The sequence below is a fragment of the Drosophila subobscura genome, chromosome U (genome assembly GCF_008121235.1).
Source record: "Drosophila subobscura isolate 14011-0131.10 chromosome U, UCBerk_Dsub_1.0, whole genome shotgun sequence".
In the NCBI taxonomy this organism is placed as follows: Eukaryota; Metazoa; Arthropoda; class Insecta; order Diptera; family Drosophilidae; genus Drosophila; species Drosophila subobscura.
In genome coordinates, this window is record NC_048534.1 from 15225498 (window position 1) to 15241363 (window position 15866).

The following is a 15866-nucleotide window of genomic DNA, read 5'->3' on the forward strand; positions in this document are numbered from 1 at the left end:
AGTGTTCGTTGGGCAAACAACTCTTTTTTTGAGTTCAAAATTTTCAGTAACTTTTTTATAATATTCAACACAAAACTGAAGTATCTGGTCAATGCGGACTCATCTCTGCGACCAACCAATTTCGCTGTAGCGATTAAATATAAAAAAAAAAAAAAAAAAAAAAATATATATTAAAAGAAGCCTATATCTGTTAAACAGTTAACATTTCATTTATAATTATATACTTAAAAGCCCTTGTTCTTTAGCAAAATGAATTTAGTATCTCTAGAAAGAGATGGTTTTCACGGTACCGTCCCACTAAATTTCGCCTTTTCACCTTCCGCTTATATCTAAGTTGTCCCTGCCACCTATCGATATATTTTCCAGTGCATGCCTGAGTTCCTCCCACCTATTGTTTTGGACGCTTCGGCTGAAAATATACAAAAAGTGTGTTTTTATAAACAATTGAAACCTACTGGCGATAAAATAAATAATAAATCATATAATGATGGCGCGCCGCGGTGGAAAGCGCATTCGGATGGATGATCCGCCTCCAGAGTATGAGGAACTCCACAGGTTCGACAAATTTCTCACTCCCCTGGCCTGCTGTTTGTCTAAAAATGAAATTGTTTAATTAATACAGCGATGCTTTAAATGAAAGCACTTCGGATGCAGACAGTCCCACCAAGCGTATGACCAGGTTGCGGGCTCGTGGCGGTGTGCGGGACAAGCCGCCAATTATCGACGACGACGAGGATGAGTTTTTCGCGCCAATAGCGCGAAAGCGGAAGACACCAGCTGTCCGAAAGCCGCCCGCCGAGCGAAAAGAACGCGTCGAGAGGCCACGCAAAGAGCCCGCGGAGCGAGCCCACCACGAACGGATTGACAACGAACGGGAGATAACCACAGACGAGAACAGCTTGTACTACATCGTGCGACACTCCAAAAGTCCCATAGCGGTAGGATTCATTTCCCTTCAATTGAATGTTTAATTAACATTTGTTATCTATTACAGAACATTGTTGACCAATGGATCGAGCAATACAAGACAAATCGAGAGACAGCGCTGGTCGCATTGATGCAATTCTTTATAAATGCCAGCGGCTGCAAGGGCAAAATATCGGAGGATATACAATATCCAGTGGATCACACAGCAATCATTCGAAGAATGACTGAAGAGTTTGATGAGGTAATCTTGCAATCGCGACGATCGGGCACCAGCCACATAATATATAAAAATTTGTATTTGTGCAGGAAAGCGGTGAATATCCCTTAATCATGTCCGGTACCCAGTGGAAAAAGTTCAAAAATCATTTCTGTGATTTTGTACAAACGCTCGTCAAGCAATGCCAGTACTCCATCATCTACGATCAGTTTCTGATGGATAATGTTATTTCGCTACTCACGGGATTGTCCGATTCGCAAGTGCGTGCCTTTAGGCACACGGCCACCTTGGCAGCCATGAAGCTGATGACTGCTCTGGTGGATGTGGCGCTGCTCGTCTCGAATAATTTCGATAATGCTGCCAAACAGTTTGAGGCTGAACGCGTAAAGGTGGGTGGGCATGCACACGCTTATTAAATTCATTTATGTGAAGAAAGTTTCACATTTTAGTCACGCGATCGTCGCGCCTCCGACCGCTTGGATTCCCTGATGACAAAACGTTCCGAGTTGGAGGAAAACATGGACGAAATCAAGAGTATGCTGACCTATATGTTCAAGTCTGTGTTTGTGCACCGCTACAGGGACAGTCTGCCAGATATACGGGCCATTTGTATGGCTGAGATTGGCATCTGGATGGAGAACTATCCGCAAAACTTCTTGGACGATTCGTACTTGAAATACATTGGCTGGACGCTACACGACAAGATTGGTGAGGTGCGTCTGCGCTGTCTTCAGTCGCTGCTGCCGCTATATGAAAAGGAAGAGCTCAAAGGCAAACTTGAGCTTTTCACATCAAAGTTTAAGGATCGCATTGTGGCCATGACGCTGGACAAGGAGTTCGAAGTGTCTGTTCATGCCGTCAAGCTGGTCATAAGTATTTTAAAGTAAGTATTAGAAGTCGAATTATCTGCTAATTGTCACTGTAATTAATTGAAATTTGTTTATAGAATTCACCCAGAGATATTGGCCGACAAGGATTGCGAAATTGTGTACGAGTTGGTCTATTCATCGCATCGTGGCGTAGCCCAGGCAGCCGCTGAGTTCTTAAATGTTCGTTTATTTCATCTGACCAACGATATGGAGGAGAACAAGACGAAACGTGGCAAGGTACGGCTGCCAAATACTCCTTTGGTGCGAGATTTGGTTCAGTTTTTCATTGAATCGGAGCTGCACGAACATGGCGCCTATCTGGTGGACTCCTTCATCGACAGCAACGAGATGGTCAGGGATTGGGAATGTATGACGGATCTGCTGCTGGAAGAGCCGGGACCCAATGAGGAACTGCTCGACAACAAGCAAGAGTCAACGCTCATTGAGATTATGGTCAGCAGCGTCAAGCAATCGGCGTCGGGCGAGGTTCCAGTGGGACGTGCAAGCAATCGTAAATTCACATTCACCTCCAAAGAGCTCAAGGCCATTCAGGACGAGAAGGCCAAGCTGACGGAGCATTTCATTGTCACGCTGCCAGCTCTGCTGGAGAAATATCAGGCGGATAGCGAAAAGTTGGCCAATCTCTTGGCCGTTCCCCAGTACTTTGATCTCAATTTGTATACGACAAATCGACAGGAGGGCAATCAGCAGGCGCTGCTCGATAAAATCAATCAGGTAATGAGCATGCACACGGGCAGAGATGTGCTGGAGACATGCGCCAAGACACTGGAATGCCTCTGCGCCGAGGGCAGTGCCACCTACACCCGCTGCAACATTGCACGCTCCAACATAATCGAGAGCGCTGTCAATAAGTACAAGGATGTCATCGAAGAGTGGCGCAATTTGATTCAGGGTGAGGCTGATCACAGCCGGAGGGTGCCGTATTTCAATTTAAATGTTGTTTCCATTTATAGGTGAGGAAACACCCAACGAGGATGATATCTACAACATAACCATCGCCCTGAAGGTGCTCTCCATTCTGTACTCTTCACACAATCTCAATCCATGGGATTTGTTTAAGTCCCTGTTCCAGGATGTTGAAGAGGCTCAGTCCAAGGAAAATGTCGAACGTTGCCTGCCCAACGAGGCTCTGGCTTATTGCATTGAGGCTTGCTACTTCTCTATTAGCTGGGGCCTCTACTACGTGGAGAATGACTGTGAAGCGCTCAATGTGGCCGATGTGGTGGCCGAGCTGCGCAGCAATTTGGATAGCTTCATGTCCGCCTGCTTTGAGCTAACACGCGATGGACCCACAGTGCAAATACAAGAAGCGGTGCGCGCAGATATAGTTCTATAATGATTCGGGAAGCATATTTTAAATACCTTTACTTGCAGGCCTATCAATCCATTTGTGATCTGTTGATCATCTTCTCCGATCAACTGGGTCGCAGCGAGATCGAGCACATACGCAGCTTGGAGTACAAGTCGCGCATGGATGAGCATCTCATTTTGGATAACTTTGTGCAGCATTATGTGTTCTCGCTGAAGCAAGATGCCGTACAGGACGAGACGCGCATTGAGGAGTTGCACAAGAAGCGTAACTTTTTAGCCTGCTACTGCAAGCTGGTTGTCTACAACATTATACCCACCATGCGGGCAGCCACAATATTCAAATATTATGTCAAGGTGAGCCAATCCATATGCCCTTCCCTCTTCTTGCAGTTGCTTACCATTATTATTCCTCTTTCAGTGCTACAATGATTATGGCGACATAATTAAGGCCACGCTGGGCAAGGCGCGTGAGATCAACAAAGTGAACTTTGCCATGACGCTGCTCCTCAGTTTAATCACCGTATTTAAGACGCTGCTCGAGCAGAGCGAAGATGCCACAGTGTCAAAGAGTTCCCAAGAGTTTCTAGACCTCAAGGAGTTGGCCAAGCGATTCGCACTGACTTTCGGCTTCGATGCGCTCAAGAACCGCGAGCCAGTGGCGGCCATCCATCGTGGTGGCATCTATTTTGCGGCCAACAAGCTGCCCGACGATCCAGTGCGTGCACCCACGCGTCTGCTCTTCCTGGAGGTGCTCAACGAGTTCAACTACAAGCTATTGAAGCAGGACAAAAAAGTGATTATGAGCTTCCTGGACAAGATCATACCACCGGGCATGCCTTCCAGCCGTGCAGAGGAATGGCAGCCCTTGGTTTTGTATCGTAATTCCCTGCTACATGGCGAAACGGATCAAACGGCGCCAGTTGCCACACGACGTGCGTACGTACGCAAGCGACGTGATCATGGTAAGAAAGGCAATTATCTCTCATTTAAATATTCAGCAACAAAATCAAAACAATTTCTTATTTATTCAGATGAAGACGACGAAGAGGAAGAAGATGACGAGGAGCATAATGATCCCGACTACAGGGGCTAATAAATACAGCTTAAGAATTCATTTAGTTTTAAGATTAAAGTGCAGAAAGCTTCAGACTTTAGAGTTGGCCTTGATAAACAAAATTTTGGACACACTTTCGGCACTCAGATGCGCCTGCATATCTCTATACAAATGTGCCGATTCGCGCAACAATGCCTCGTTGGATGCACTGGCTGCGGGAGCCGAAAGAAATTGCCGAACAATGCCAAACAGGGGACTGAATTTGATGTTTGTTTTCCACCACACCAAAGGATCCATGCTCCTATCAATTCTCGGCTCGGAGTTGTATAGATAAAGGAGATTTTTAAGCTGCGAGTGAGCTCCATCGGCTGCTGGATTATGCCCAGAGCCAGCGGCCAGTATGTTATCCAAAATGGCATCAATCTTTGATTCAATCTTAATTTGTGTAGGGGATATTTTTACTTTTTGCAGCAGAGGCTGACCCACGCCGTCGCTTTGACTGCTGCTTAGTTGCTGCAGCACGTTGTTGGTCACCAGCTGCTGTTCGCGTTCATTGAAGAAGGCTTGCTTATAGCGCGGATCCAAATATGTGGCCACCAGATATTTGATATCTGTGTTAATATGAGAGAACTTCAGTTCAAGTTCTTCCAGCAGTTTACGGCAAAAGCTGCAAATGGTCTGTAACAATAATAGATCCTAACTTAATTAACTTCTAAGTTTTCTGTACTGATAAAACCTTACCACGGAGGGAACAAAGTTGTGTAGATCTGCTTGAAGGGAATCCCTCAAGGCAGCCACAAGCGGAATCACCGAAGACGCTGTCGTTGAAGGTTGGCTCCACATTTTGATGATTTCCTCGACAGGCTGCATTAATTTCATGCACAAATCCATGTCCAGCCATTCATCCGCATACATTTCGACCAGACTATACTCTTCCGCGTACAGCATTAGGGCATCCTTTAGCTTGAGCACACGGCCCATCATCTTGAAGGCAGAGTTCCATTTAATGGGACTTTCGTCTAGAATGGAGCACTGCTCTTGCTTGAGGCGCATGTCTTGTATGAACTTCAGATGCTCATGGGCCAGCGGTGAGGATGCAAACTGATCAACAATTTGCTTGCACTTCGCGATGAGATTCTGTAGCATTTGATTATCTTGCAGGGCGAATCTGACGCACATTTGCAGGCGGGAAACACAGCAGTCGGGTGGTGCGCCGGCCAGAACTGTGGCCTCATCTCTGATGATGCAATGTACCTTCTCCTTGGGCAGCTCCAAGCCAGAGATCAAATCCTGAATGCAGTAGGCAACTCGGTCGGCATCCTCATAATTAAGAGCCTTGCATTTGAGCGTGAAACGCTGAGCCTGGAAATCACTTGAGATGCCAAAACAGGTGAAGCTGAGCAGGCCATCGTTATTGGCCCACCGCAGACTGCTGCTCAGGGAGACGGCATCCAGCAGATCCAACTTGAGCTTCACTCGAGTGTGGACTCTCTTGTGGATATCCTGACACAATATATTCTCATAATAACTCCTCGTCTTGATCGCATAGCCCGAATGCAAAACTTTCACAAAGTTGACGAATCCGGAGCTTTCTACCAAGTCGAAGGAGTGATTGAGAAATATTTGTGCTAAATGTTCGTCGCAGCGTGCGTACAACTGATCTTCATTGCCCGTTTCCAAGGGATCTGCTGCAATCTTCTGCCATAAAATGTATTCTCTAATTAGGGTAAATCTTTGGTAACCCAAAAAAAACTCACCTGCAGCAGATTGACTTCTATTTGCGATGGTAACTGCTCCGTTACTTCTTTTTTTACCAAAGCCTGAACGTCTTCGGATAGTTCGCGGAACTCCGCTCTGTGTTTGCTCTTCAAATGATTCCTCAGGCAGGTGGTGCCTCGGCCCTTTCGGGAGTAATCTCTTTTGCACAGGCAGCATGTGGCCACCGTGTCGCTGGTCTTGCTGAAAAACTGCCAGACATTGCTTTTCTTGCTCATTATTTTTGTATCAACATTTATTTTTTGCGGATGTATTCACATCCGCCTCTACATCCGTTTTGGTGTGCAACTTCTGCAGCCCTGTTTGTTGAGCCATCGATAGCTGGCTCCCATCGCTATAAAGGCTGCGATACTTGTCACTTTTGGCGCGCTATCGGCAGCAGCTGCTCAGTTTTTATTTTGTTATTTTGCGAATTTGTTTAAAATACATTTTAATGCCCTGTTTAATGGATGTGGCGAGCACTTTCAACAGCCAGAGGGATCCTAGCGAGCTGAAGGAGGCCCTCAAGGATTTAGACGCATGGCATGCCATTCCGTTCCTCAACTACACGCCGCTGCATAAGCTGAAGGATCAGACTTTGGTGCGCTTTCGCGGCATGATTCAGGACATGATGGATCCAGAAATCTACTTGGAGTGCTATGAGGTGAAATCCACAGACGGGAGCAAGCGGCTGCAGCACGGCAAATACCACGATTGCCTTAAGCTAGCCGCGGGCGAGGCGATCGACTACAATGCCGACAGCAATGTGCATGGCGAGCGACGAACCCTGTTTGTGGTCTCAGTGCCAGGCCTAAATGATTGGACCAAGCAGCACGAGAGCAAGTGCAGTCCACAGCCACAGTTGGTCAGCCAAACTCAATCGCCTAACAATGCCAAAAAGCGCACATTGGATGACCAGGAAGCCATGGAAGTGGAAGATGATAATGATGCGGCGCTCAAGAGAAAATGTGTGGAGACGACCAAGTCGACATCCGATGACGCAACGGCAGCTGCTCCGGCCGTGCTTGGCTCTGAGTATCTGATAAATTCACCCCTGCCCAGTCGACCCAGCATGGCGTGCATGGTGAAAGTGTACGAGGACTTTGATAGCTACAAACTCAACAGCCTGGTCGACTTTGTTGGTATCCTGTCAGTGGATCCTTCACTGGATGCCGCAACCATAGATACAGAGGGTTTTGATAGCTTAAGCGAACTGCAGGCCACACATCCATCGCCGTTCCTCATACCGCGTTTGCATGCCTTTGGTGTCCGACAGTTGCCGCACGCCAATCCCCTGCTGGACAAGAGCCTGCAACAGCCAGCGGACCCTGGTGCCAGTGAAGATCCATCACAGAGCAGCGTGCACAAAGATCTACGAATGCTACTGAAGCTCTGCCTGTTCGATGATGACTTGGCGGCCGAGTATTTGCTTTCCCATTTGATTTCCTCGGTTTACAGTCGCTCCGAGATGCAGAGCATTGGAAAGTTTGCTCTAAACATATGCAACTTGCCCAAGGAATCCCTAGCCGAGTATACCACAAAGCTGTACCAAGTGCTGGAGCTGCTATTGCCAGCCAGCCATTACCTGCCCATGAGCCTGGAGACAATGAACACGGCAGCCTTTGCACCCAAGTGAGTAGAGCCAGGGTTTACTCTTAACTTTGATGATAACTTAACCCCCCAACAGAAAGGATTACGAGACGAACAAGCTGGTCTCTGGCATGCTGCAGTTAGCACCACACACGCATCTGGTGCTGGACGAGACGTGCATGCAGCAGGGCAAACTGGAGGCGAATGGCGTCCATGCCGTTCAGCACTTGGCGCATTTGATCAACAGCCAGGAATTAAAGTGTGATTTCCAGTACTATCAGATCGACTATCAAGTGAACATCCCAGTGCTTGTCCTAAGCGAAGGACGCAGCATGTTGCCGGTATGGCATTATCCATAATCCGTTTGGGATTCGATTTCTAATCTCTCTCCCTTTGCAGAGTGACTTTGTGTTGCCGATTAATGCCGATAGCAAGGCCGTGCAACTGCTCGATGAATCTTTGAAGGCTGCCCATCACTATCTGCAGCCATCACGCCTGCAGCAATTCCGCAAATATTTGACCTTGGCACGCATCAGTCCGTTTAACGTCAGCGACGAGCACACGGAGATGATTCAACAGGATTTTGTGGATATGCGCAAGGCGAATGCCAAGAGCAATGCGGATGATCTGCACGGCTTGCTGGTGCTCTCACGCCTGCTGGGCATTGCACGTGGCAAGGATGCACTGGACAAGGAAACTTGGCAGCTGGCGACGGAGTTCGAGGCCAAGCGGCGCCAGCGGTTGCAGGCATTGCCCAAGTCAGCTGCTCAGCTGCGTAATTAATTTCGAATTTATTCCTTTTCTTTTTATAATGTTTATAAACTATTATTACTTGCTATGAATCCTCATCGACAACCACTTCATGGCCCAGATGCTCGAAGCGTTCCTCGATCAACTGGCCGGCCAGGCAATCGCCGCATAAATTTAAGTGGCAATAGCAACTGTCACAGCGCCAGTTTGTCCTCGTCACAGACGCCGCCTCACACTCGGCGCACTTGGGCGCCAGCGGATCGGGATTGTAGCCAGCCTCGATTTGCTGCTTCTCCTCGAGCACTGCCGTCAGTAGTTTCAGACGCAGCTGCTCCTTACGTTTGGCCTCCTTATCCAGCTCACCATCCAGGCTATCGGTCTCGGCCTTGGGTTCCAGCTTGACTCGTGGCGCTGCCGGCGACAAAGAACCAGCGGGAGACAGACCACGCAGCTCGTCCAGTGTCATATCGTCCTCGGGCATTTGCAGCGATATGTTCTGGGCAGGAAAAAACGTTGATCGGCGTATATTGAACTTGGGCTTAGTGTGGGTTGTTCGACGATATTTTGGCAGGCGACCGGGCACAGGCATTCCAGCTTCGTGAAGCTTCTGGAAGTACTTCTGAATGCGGCTAAACACCTGCTGCGTTGTCCGATTACCCAGGGCCTTGGCTATCTTTGCAAAGCGTCGACTTTCCACCTCCTCCGGCGGATACTTAATTAGCAGCTGCTCCAAATGTCTCTGCTCCTCGTTGGTCCACAGGCGGTTTTGGTGTTTGGTCGACCGTTCGCTGCTGCTGACGTTCGACGTCTCAGGGGAAGGCGGCAAGGAGGATTGAGGAGTGTATGATGCCATCTGACTTGTGGGCAACTTGAAATCTACTTCCCCTCCATCCACCGCCTTTGCCATCAGTGTGGGTAGCTCTGGCAAAGGGGCTATGGCTATATAGTTGTCCGATATCAGCGGTTCGTTGCTGCTCAGTTTGTCCAGCAATAGCTGCGGATTGTTCAAGTACATTTTCCGAGACGCTTCTAGCTCGTCAATCTGCTGGTGAACGCGAATTCGTTGGGCTTGCAGCACTGCAATGGTGCGCAGCAAGCTGGCATAGCACTCATTGCCACGTAGCGCCAGGTGCTCCGACTCGAAGTGGAACACATTCTCATCCTCCGGGGCAGAATCTTCCAACTGTTCCATTTGTTAAATCACCACGCGAACGAGAAAAACAAAACAAAAACCAAATGCATGTGCATTAGAGATGACACAAGTATCCAGCTATAATTATTACTATCGATATTTATGGGAAACTCCTATCGATCGTGCTGATAAGAAACAGCTGTTGGACAAGTGGAAGGAAGAGGCATAAAAATACGTAACATTACATTTTAGCAATGGCAATTACACGAATTCTCCGCCCAGCACACCGATCTCTGGCTTCCTTCACTGCCAAGGTATTTGCATGGCCAAATAGACCAAACACATATGTACATTAACCCTACAATAACACACTCAGCGCACGGCGGTTACAAGTCAAACAGACAAGGTGCGGATTGTGGAAGTGGGTCCCCGGGATGGACTCCAAAATGAAGCCAAATTGCTGCCAGCAGCAACGAAAATCGAGCTAATCGATCGTCTATCCGAAACCGGTCTGACCACCATTGAAGCAACAAGTTTCGTGAGCGCCAAATGGGTTCCCCAAATGGCTGACAATTCCGAGGTATTTCGTGGCATTCGCAAAGTGCCTGGAATCAGCTACCCAGTACTCACGCCCAATCTCAAGGGTTTCGAGAGTGCGCTGGCAGCGGGTGCCAAGGAGGTGGCCGTATTTGGCGCAGCTTCCGATGCATTTTCCCTGAAAAATGTCAACTGCACAGCCGCCGAGGCAATCGAACGCTTCAGGCCGGTACTGAAAGCAGCCCAAGAGCATGGAGTGCGTGTCCGTGGCTATGTATCGACAATTGTTGGTTGCCCATACGAGGGAGCCGTTGCACCGAGTGCTGTGGTCCGAGTTGTCGAGGCTCTGCATGAAATGGGCTGCTATGAGATCTCCTTGGGCGACACCATTGGAGTGGGCACACCCGGCAGCATGCGTCGAATGCTGGATGAGGTTACACGGTCTGTGCCCGCTGACAATCTGGCCGTGCACTGCCACGACACCTATGGGCAGGCACTGTCCAACATCTTGACCTCACTGGAGTACGGCATACGAGTGGTGGACTCCTCAGTTTCTGGCCTTGGTGGCTGCCCCTATGCCCGCGGAGCATCTGGCAATGCAGCAACCGAGGATGTGGTCTACATGCTGCATGGCATGGGCCTCCAAACAGGCATCAATCTCGACAAACTCATACAAGTTGGGCGCTACATCTGCGGCGAGCTGGGCCGCCCCTCCGAGTCCAAGGTGAATCGCGCCTGGAAGGGGCAGTAGACAGATCTGGCACGCTTCTGGGTACGGCAAACGATGGCATTTACTAGCAACTAGTTACACAATACATTTATTATTCAGAACATTCAGAACTTGCGCTTATTTGCTCGTAAACTTCTGAGCATCGCGAAGGGTATACATGGAAATGTCGCCGGAGGCGAGCGACAGATCGGCCAAACTTTGATTGGCACGCCGTGGAATATGCGACACAGCGCCAGCATCACTAGGCATCTTCATTTTACCATCGTGACGGAATACTTTAGGCTCCACGGCAGTGTTTAAGTACTTTTGAATCTTCTGCACATTGGGCATCGGTATGGGCGTGCGTTCATCAATCACCTGGCAAAGGTATTTCAGGGTTAACATTAGCTACTCAACGTTTACAATTTCATTTGCTCAACTTACGTGCTGCAGCTCTGATGATATGTACGCCTTTTTGGGCAGCAGGCGAGCTTTCGAGTCAATGTCCAGTTTTTTGCTGCTTCCCGACGCGTTGGTAGCTGTGGCTGGCGGCATTCTGTGGCACAGACGGGATTCCTGCTCCAGTTCACTGATGGCCAAAGTGCTGTAGACATCTGTGCTGGTCTGCCGGAAGGTACTCATCAGCGGTGCCGTGCCGGACATCTGCGTGTACGTGCGAATGGGACTTATAATGTCGTCATAGGGATGTTTGAGTTGCCGCTGACGACGCTGGGGTATGCCCGTGGGTGTGCCAAAGAATGTGGTCTTGGGCAGATCCATATTAATGTCATAGCGAGATGGAATTTTGCTTTTACTTGGCGACTGCTTTACACTTTGTGGCGGCTTGTTGCTGGCGCGCAGTGGCAAGGCGGGCTGCAGAAATTCGGCGGCAGCTGACTTGGGCAACCGCTTGGAAGGCGACATGACAAATGTGCTTTGTTTCTGCAGCAATGGACTCTTGGGCTTGGCTGGCGCTACAACTGGTGCTGCGGCAGCCATGTACTCCATTCCCTTTTGCATCATGTATTGCATTTCCTCGATGGTATCATTGAAATGCATGGAATTCTCCTTGTTTTCAGCAGCCTCTTCCTTGATTTCAAAAGTAGAAGCCTTCTCCTCCTCCTCCTCCTCGTCATCGGTTGATGATAATTCAATTATTGTATTCTCAACATCATCCGACTCTTCATCATTTTTGGTGGGAGACGCTAGCTCGATGAGGCTGCAATGCAAATCGCCCAGCAGCTCCAGCTTCTCTTCCTTGGACATGTTCAGCGGCTTGGCTTTCTCAATGGCAGCATAGAAAAGATCATCGACATTCAAAAGAGTTCCACCAATGGCACTACCAGACTCTGTGGCCGTTTCGTAGCTGCTCGATGCATTTGTCTTCAGTGTTTGGGCACTCTGGAAGCTCGTTTGTTCAGACGACACATCCGATTCCAGCTCACTGGCCTCGATGATGGTTGAGGGTCGCAACAGACCCACCATCTTGACGGGCGAGATGTTCTTTTTGGAGTCCTCACCGCCTGCCAGTGTCTGATCGTTGTCCCAAAAACGAGAAGGTGCCTCAACGTCCTCGAGCTGTGTGCATTCCACACCCTTGAGCGGACTTTCGTTGTCCAAGTGCTCCTCGGCGCCAATTTGTTCCAACATGCGACGCAAGAACTCAATCTCCTTCTGGGCAGCTACGAAAAGTAAACAAAAATATAGTATAAAGGGAGCATAATTCGCTTTTGTACTCACTGTCTTCACCAGCACTGCGATCTCGACTGCCACTATTCTCCTTGGCCTGGGCTAGCACATAATTCTTATCCTCACTGTGCATGTACTGAAACAAGGTGCTATCTGGATCGGATGCCGTCTTATCACACATGCGCTCAAACACATCAAAGCTTTCATCCCCATGCCCCGCAGCATGTGTGGCCATGGACTCGTACATGGTATCTTCACACATATTGATTGTGGCTGCAGCTTCCTTTTGCTCCTGTTTTTGCTTTCTAGCCTCCAGCAATCTCTTGAGATCCTCATCAATGTCCAGGCTGTAGCGCTGTTCCTTAGGTTCCATTTTTGTTGCCTTTTGAGGAGTTCTGAAAAGTTGAACCTTAGTTAGAATTCAGAAAGCAATACACTCAATAATAAACTAATAATTCCAAGGTTACTATGTCTATATGGGTTTACAGGGGAATATTTGTTGTTGTTTACATGCAAACAGCCGAAAATGATAATAATTCGCATAACTATTGTGTAAAAATAATAAAAATAACACTAACACTATCCAATGCTAAGGGGGTATGGTGTCTGGTATTTACCGATCGGCCATAAGGTGATCACGCAGTTTCTGACGCCAAGCCTCGCAGTCTTGGAATTTAGTTAGACCAGACATATTCTTGAGCCTTTTTTTTGTTGTTTGTGTGCGTGCTTGAGTGTCGCAGCGTCCTTGGTTCACAAATCGAGGGAGTATCAAGTGTAAACGTTCCAAGTAAACTCAATGCGCCTATAGTTTAAGGTAATTGGCTTTAGTTTTTAACAATTAACATACCTTCAATTTATTTATAATGCCCAGCGAATTTTAAATGTTTTCCTGTTGACGCGCTGCGGATCGGAAAGGTACTCACGAGTAGGTATCGAACGACGCGCTGTGGCGGTCGGTATATTTAAATTTGATGCCTTCTTTAGTAAATATTAATAAAACATAAGTGGATTGAATTGTTAATCCTAGGCCTTCTTTGTTAAAACATATCAAGTTCATTTTACACTGAAAAACATTTTTTAAACAAAGAATGCGCGCAATATTTGTTAAAATATTTTGGTGGGAGACCAGGGCTGAAAAATTGCTTTAAGCTATCGATACATCGGTGACAACCTTCAAATGCCAGTGGAAAAAATAAAAAACAAATTGCAGTTACATAGTGTCAGTTTTTTAGGTAAAAATCAAGTTAATTTTACGCTGTAAAGCATTATTTTAACAAAGAACGCGCACAATATTTGTTAATATATTTTGCCAGCAGACCAGGGCTGGAGAATTATTTTTACTTATCGATACATCGGTTGCAACCTTCAAATGCCGGTGAAAAAAAGATAACAAACAAATTGCAGTTTTTTCAGATTGCTCACTAAAATTTTGAAGTAGGCTCTTGAGCAAGATGAATGTAATACGGCACACGATGTCCCTGGTGTCGTTGGGCGTGTTTCAGCTCGGCCGAAGGACTAGGAGCCAGCATTTCCGCGGCTTTCTGCTCGGCACCGGGCTTGGGCTGACGGCCTTTTCTTCGGTCACGTACGCACAGGCGGAGGCCCAAAACGCAAAGGTCAACAGAAAGCTGGATACGTCCAGGTTCATGGCCGAGCCGATAACAGATGCCACAGTCCTGCTGGGGGACAAGGCCAACATGCGGCACCGAATGGAGCTGATGATTATGGAGATTCAGGCAGAGTTCTGCCGCGCCCTGGAGTCGGAGGAGATGTGTGGCAAGAAGTTTCAGGTAGACCGTTGGCAGCGCGAGGAGGGTGGCGGAGGTATTACATGCGTCATCCAGGATGGCGATGTCTTCGAGAAGGCTGGAGTCAACATCTCCGTGGTCACAGGCTGGCTGCCACCGGCTGCTGTGCAACAGATGCGCTCCCGCGGCAAGGATCTGACGGAGGGCGTCAAGCTACCCTTCTTTGCCAGCGGTGTGAGCGCTGTGATCCATCCACGTAATCCACACATCCCGACCATCCATTTCAACTATCGCTACTTCGAGGTGGAGACACCAGATGGCAAGAAGCAGTGGTGGTTCGGGGGCGGCACAGACCTCACACCCTACTATCTAGACGAGAAGGACGCCCGTCACTTCCACCAGACTCTAAAGTCTGCGTGCGACGAGCACAATACCACCTACTATCCCAAGTTCAAGAAGTGGTGCGATGACTACTTCCGCATCAAGCACAGGAGCGAGAGTCGTGGCATTGGCGGCATATTCTTTGACGACATCGACTCCCCGAACCAAGAGGCTGCCTTTAATTTTGTGACCGGCTGTGCCAAGGCCGTCATCCCTTCCTATATGCCGCTCGTCCAGAAGCACAAGAACCGGGAATATGGCAACAACGAGCGGCAGTGGCAGCTACTCCGCCGCGGACGCTATGTGGAGTTCAACCTCATCTACGATCGCGGCACTAAGTTCGGACTGTATACGCCCGGTGCGCGCTATGAGAGCATATTAATGTCACTGCCCCTTCATGCCCGCTGGGAGTACATGCACGAACCCAAGGCCACGTCCAAGGAGGGTGAGCTAATGAAGGTTCTGAAGAACCCAAAAGACTGGGTCTAACCCATGACACGAGTTATTTTTTTATTTTTAAGTGGGGAAATGGTGCCTTGCAAAAAGCAATATTTAAACAAACATAATTAAACTGTTACCAATAAATATGAACAAAATTTATACGTTTTACATAATACAGTTTTTATTAACGGTAAAGTCAGAAGCTGTACAAGTCTCAGCTGATCTATTATCCCTATTTACATATGTACATACATGTACATACATATATGTATGTATGTAAATAAGTATTCCAGAAGAATCGAAGCAATGCAACTGCACGTGCACATACACACATGCACAAGTATTCATCTGTGTGTGTATCTACGCATGAATATGTTTTGTCGCGACTGTACATAATTTTGTACTTTGAAATACATGGTAGTATGGTGTACATACACAACTACATCTGATGTAGATATCACCAATACTATTGCACACCAACATGCACACACACGCATACATATGCACTTATATTTCAAGATGGTGGATTTTTTAGGTTATGTCCGTCTATACTATATTATCTAGAAAATTCCGTAGTGACGTCATCTAACCAATTTTAAGGTTATGCACCAATGCCCATGCAACGTGCATAGTTCTCCAGCAAATGGAGCGCTACGTTCGGACCGATTTTGTATGTATACCTATTTACACGCATATGCCTACCCTCCCGAACACTTGCATTTCTTCCCCCCTGAA

General features: G+C 47.8%; 7 protein-coding genes across 10 annotated transcripts; 4 read left to right on the forward strand and 3 right to left on the reverse strand.

Moving 5' to 3' along the window:
* The first annotated feature begins 393 nt into the window (after window positions 1-393).
* On the forward strand, window positions 394-4499 carry LOC117902593 (cohesin subunit SA-1). The gene is made up of 10 exons (XM_034814093.1): window positions 394-555; window positions 623-938; window positions 995-1168; window positions 1234-1533; window positions 1594-2027; window positions 2091-2926; window positions 2988-3346; window positions 3409-3699; window positions 3764-4307; window positions 4377-4499. The coding sequence occupies exons 1-10, from the start codon at window positions 485-487 to the stop codon at window positions 4436-4438; spliced, it is 3387 nt and encodes a 1128-aa protein (XP_034669984.1). The 5' UTR covers window positions 394-484; the 3' UTR covers window positions 4439-4499.
* Window positions 4352-6475, reverse strand: LOC117902599. 2 transcript variants are annotated; one of them, XM_034814109.1, is made up of 3 exons: window positions 6157-6475; window positions 5141-6094; window positions 4352-5077 (listed from the first exon to the last, which is right to left on the reverse strand). In XM_034814109.1, the coding sequence occupies exons 1-3, from the start codon at window positions 6391-6393 to the stop codon at window positions 4490-4492; spliced, it is 1779 nt and encodes a 592-aa protein (XP_034670000.1). In that variant the 5' UTR covers window positions 6394-6475; the 3' UTR covers window positions 4352-4489. The 2 variants fall into 2 exon arrangements, with proteins under 2 accessions (XP_034670000.1, XP_034669999.1); XM_034814108.1 differs by having other exon boundaries at window positions 5141-6097; window positions 6157-6474.
* A 58-nt stretch (window positions 6476-6533) lies between these two features.
* On the forward strand, window positions 6534-8586 carry LOC117902598 (mini-chromosome maintenance complex-binding protein). The gene is made up of 3 exons (XM_034814106.1): window positions 6534-7786; window positions 7842-8085; window positions 8144-8586. Exons 1-3 carry the CDS (start codon window positions 6609-6611, stop codon window positions 8525-8527), a joined length of 1806 nt encoding a protein of 601 aa, XP_034669997.1. The 5' UTR covers window positions 6534-6608; the 3' UTR covers window positions 8528-8586.
* On the reverse strand, window positions 8456-9724 carry LOC117902607 (ZZ-type zinc finger-containing protein 3). Its single transcript, XM_034814118.1, has 2 exons — window positions 8577-9724; window positions 8456-8507 (listed from the first exon to the last, which is right to left on the reverse strand). Exon 1 carries the CDS (start codon window positions 9684-9686, stop codon window positions 8580-8582), a length of 1107 nt encoding a protein of 368 aa, XP_034670009.1. The 5' UTR covers window positions 9687-9724; the 3' UTR covers window positions 8456-8507; window positions 8577-8579.
* A 93-nt stretch (window positions 9725-9817) lies between these two features.
* LOC117902609 (hydroxymethylglutaryl-CoA lyase, mitochondrial) lies at window positions 9818-10978 on the forward strand. The gene is made up of 2 exons (XM_034814121.1): window positions 9818-9940; window positions 10003-10978. The coding sequence occupies exons 1-2, from the start codon at window positions 9881-9883 to the stop codon at window positions 10912-10914; spliced, it is 972 nt and encodes a 323-aa protein (XP_034670012.1). The 5' UTR covers window positions 9818-9880; the 3' UTR covers window positions 10915-10978.
* LOC117902596 lies at window positions 10954-13633 on the reverse strand. 3 transcript variants are annotated; one of them, XM_034814103.1, is made up of 4 exons: window positions 13485-13633; window positions 12613-12956; window positions 11317-12554; window positions 10954-11250 (listed from the first exon to the last, which is right to left on the reverse strand). In XM_034814103.1, exons 1-4 carry the CDS (start codon window positions 13616-13618, stop codon window positions 11011-11013), a joined length of 1956 nt encoding a protein of 651 aa, XP_034669994.1. In that variant the 5' UTR covers window positions 13619-13633; the 3' UTR covers window positions 10954-11010. The 3 variants fall into 3 exon arrangements, with proteins under 3 accessions (XP_034669994.1, XP_034669996.1, XP_034669995.1); XM_034814105.1 differs by having other exon boundaries at window positions 13409-13543; XM_034814104.1 differs by lacking the exon at window positions 13485-13633 and adding an exon at window positions 13179-13315.
* Window positions 13634-13755: 122 nt separating this feature from the next.
* On the forward strand, window positions 13756-15241 carry LOC117902606 (oxygen-dependent coproporphyrinogen-III oxidase). The gene is made up of 2 exons (XM_034814117.1): window positions 13756-13790; window positions 13980-15241. Exon 2 carries the CDS (start codon window positions 14013-14015, stop codon window positions 15177-15179), a length of 1167 nt encoding a protein of 388 aa, XP_034670008.1. The 5' UTR covers window positions 13756-13790; window positions 13980-14012; the 3' UTR covers window positions 15180-15241.
* The last annotated feature ends 625 nt before the right edge of the window (window positions 15242-15866 follow it).

Bases quoted from the DNA above. Each gene is read 5' to 3' on its own strand.
- LOC117902607 (XM_034814118.1), bottom strand. From the start codon at position 9,686: ATGGAACAGTTGGAAGATTCTGCCCCGGAGGATGAGAATGTGTTCCAC.
- LOC117902596 (XM_034814103.1), bottom strand. From the start codon at position 13,618: ATGAACTTGATATGTTTTAACAAAGAAGGCCTAGGATTAACAATTCAA. The intron at 12,957-13,484 runs GTGAGTACCTTT...TCAACTTTTCAG, and splicing joins GCGTCGTTCGATACCTACTC to AACTCCTCAAAAGGCAACAA. The intron at 12,555-12,612 runs GTGAGTACAAAA...TACTTTTCGTAG, and splicing joins TCGCAGTGCTGGTGAAGACA to CTGCCCAGAAGGAGATTGAG.
- LOC117902609 (XM_034814121.1), top strand. From the start codon at position 9,881: ATGGCAATTACACGAATTCTCCGCCCAGCACACCGATCTCTGGCTTCC. The intron at 9,941-10,002 runs GTATTTGCATGG...TAACACACTCAG, and splicing joins TGGCTTCCTTCACTGCCAAG to CGCACGGCGGTTACAAGTCA.
- LOC117902606 (XM_034814117.1), top strand. From the start codon at position 14,013: ATGAATGTAATACGGCACACGATGTCCCTGGTGTCGTTGGGCGTGTTT.
- LOC117902593 (XM_034814093.1), top strand. From the start codon at position 485: ATGATGGCGCGCCGCGGTGGAAAGCGCATTCGGATGGATGATCCGCCT. The intron at 1,169-1,233 runs GTAATCTTGCAA...GTATTTGTGCAG, and splicing joins TGACTGAAGAGTTTGATGAG to GAAAGCGGTGAATATCCCTT. The intron at 2,927-2,987 runs GTGAGGCTGATC...TTCCATTTATAG, and splicing joins GTGGCGCAATTTGATTCAGG to GTGAGGAAACACCCAACGAG.
- LOC117902598 (XM_034814106.1), top strand. From the start codon at position 6,609: ATGCCCTGTTTAATGGATGTGGCGAGCACTTTCAACAGCCAGAGGGAT. The intron at 7,787-7,841 runs GTGAGTAGAGCC...ACCCCCCAACAG, and splicing joins ACGGCAGCCTTTGCACCCAA to AAAGGATTACGAGACGAACA. The intron at 8,086-8,143 runs GTATGGCATTAT...CTCCCTTTGCAG, and splicing joins AAGGACGCAGCATGTTGCCG to AGTGACTTTGTGTTGCCGAT.
- LOC117902599 (XM_034814108.1), bottom strand. From the start codon at position 6,393: ATGAGCAAGAAAAGCAATGTCTGGCAGTTTTTCAGCAAGACCAGCGAC. The intron at 6,098-6,156 runs GTGAGTTTTTTT...ATTTTATGGCAG, and splicing joins TAGAAGTCAATCTGCTGCAG to AAGATTGCAGCAGATCCCTT. The intron at 5,078-5,140 runs GTAAGGTTTTAT...TTATTGTTACAG, and splicing joins ACAACTTTGTTCCCTCCGTG to ACCATTTGCAGCTTTTGCCG.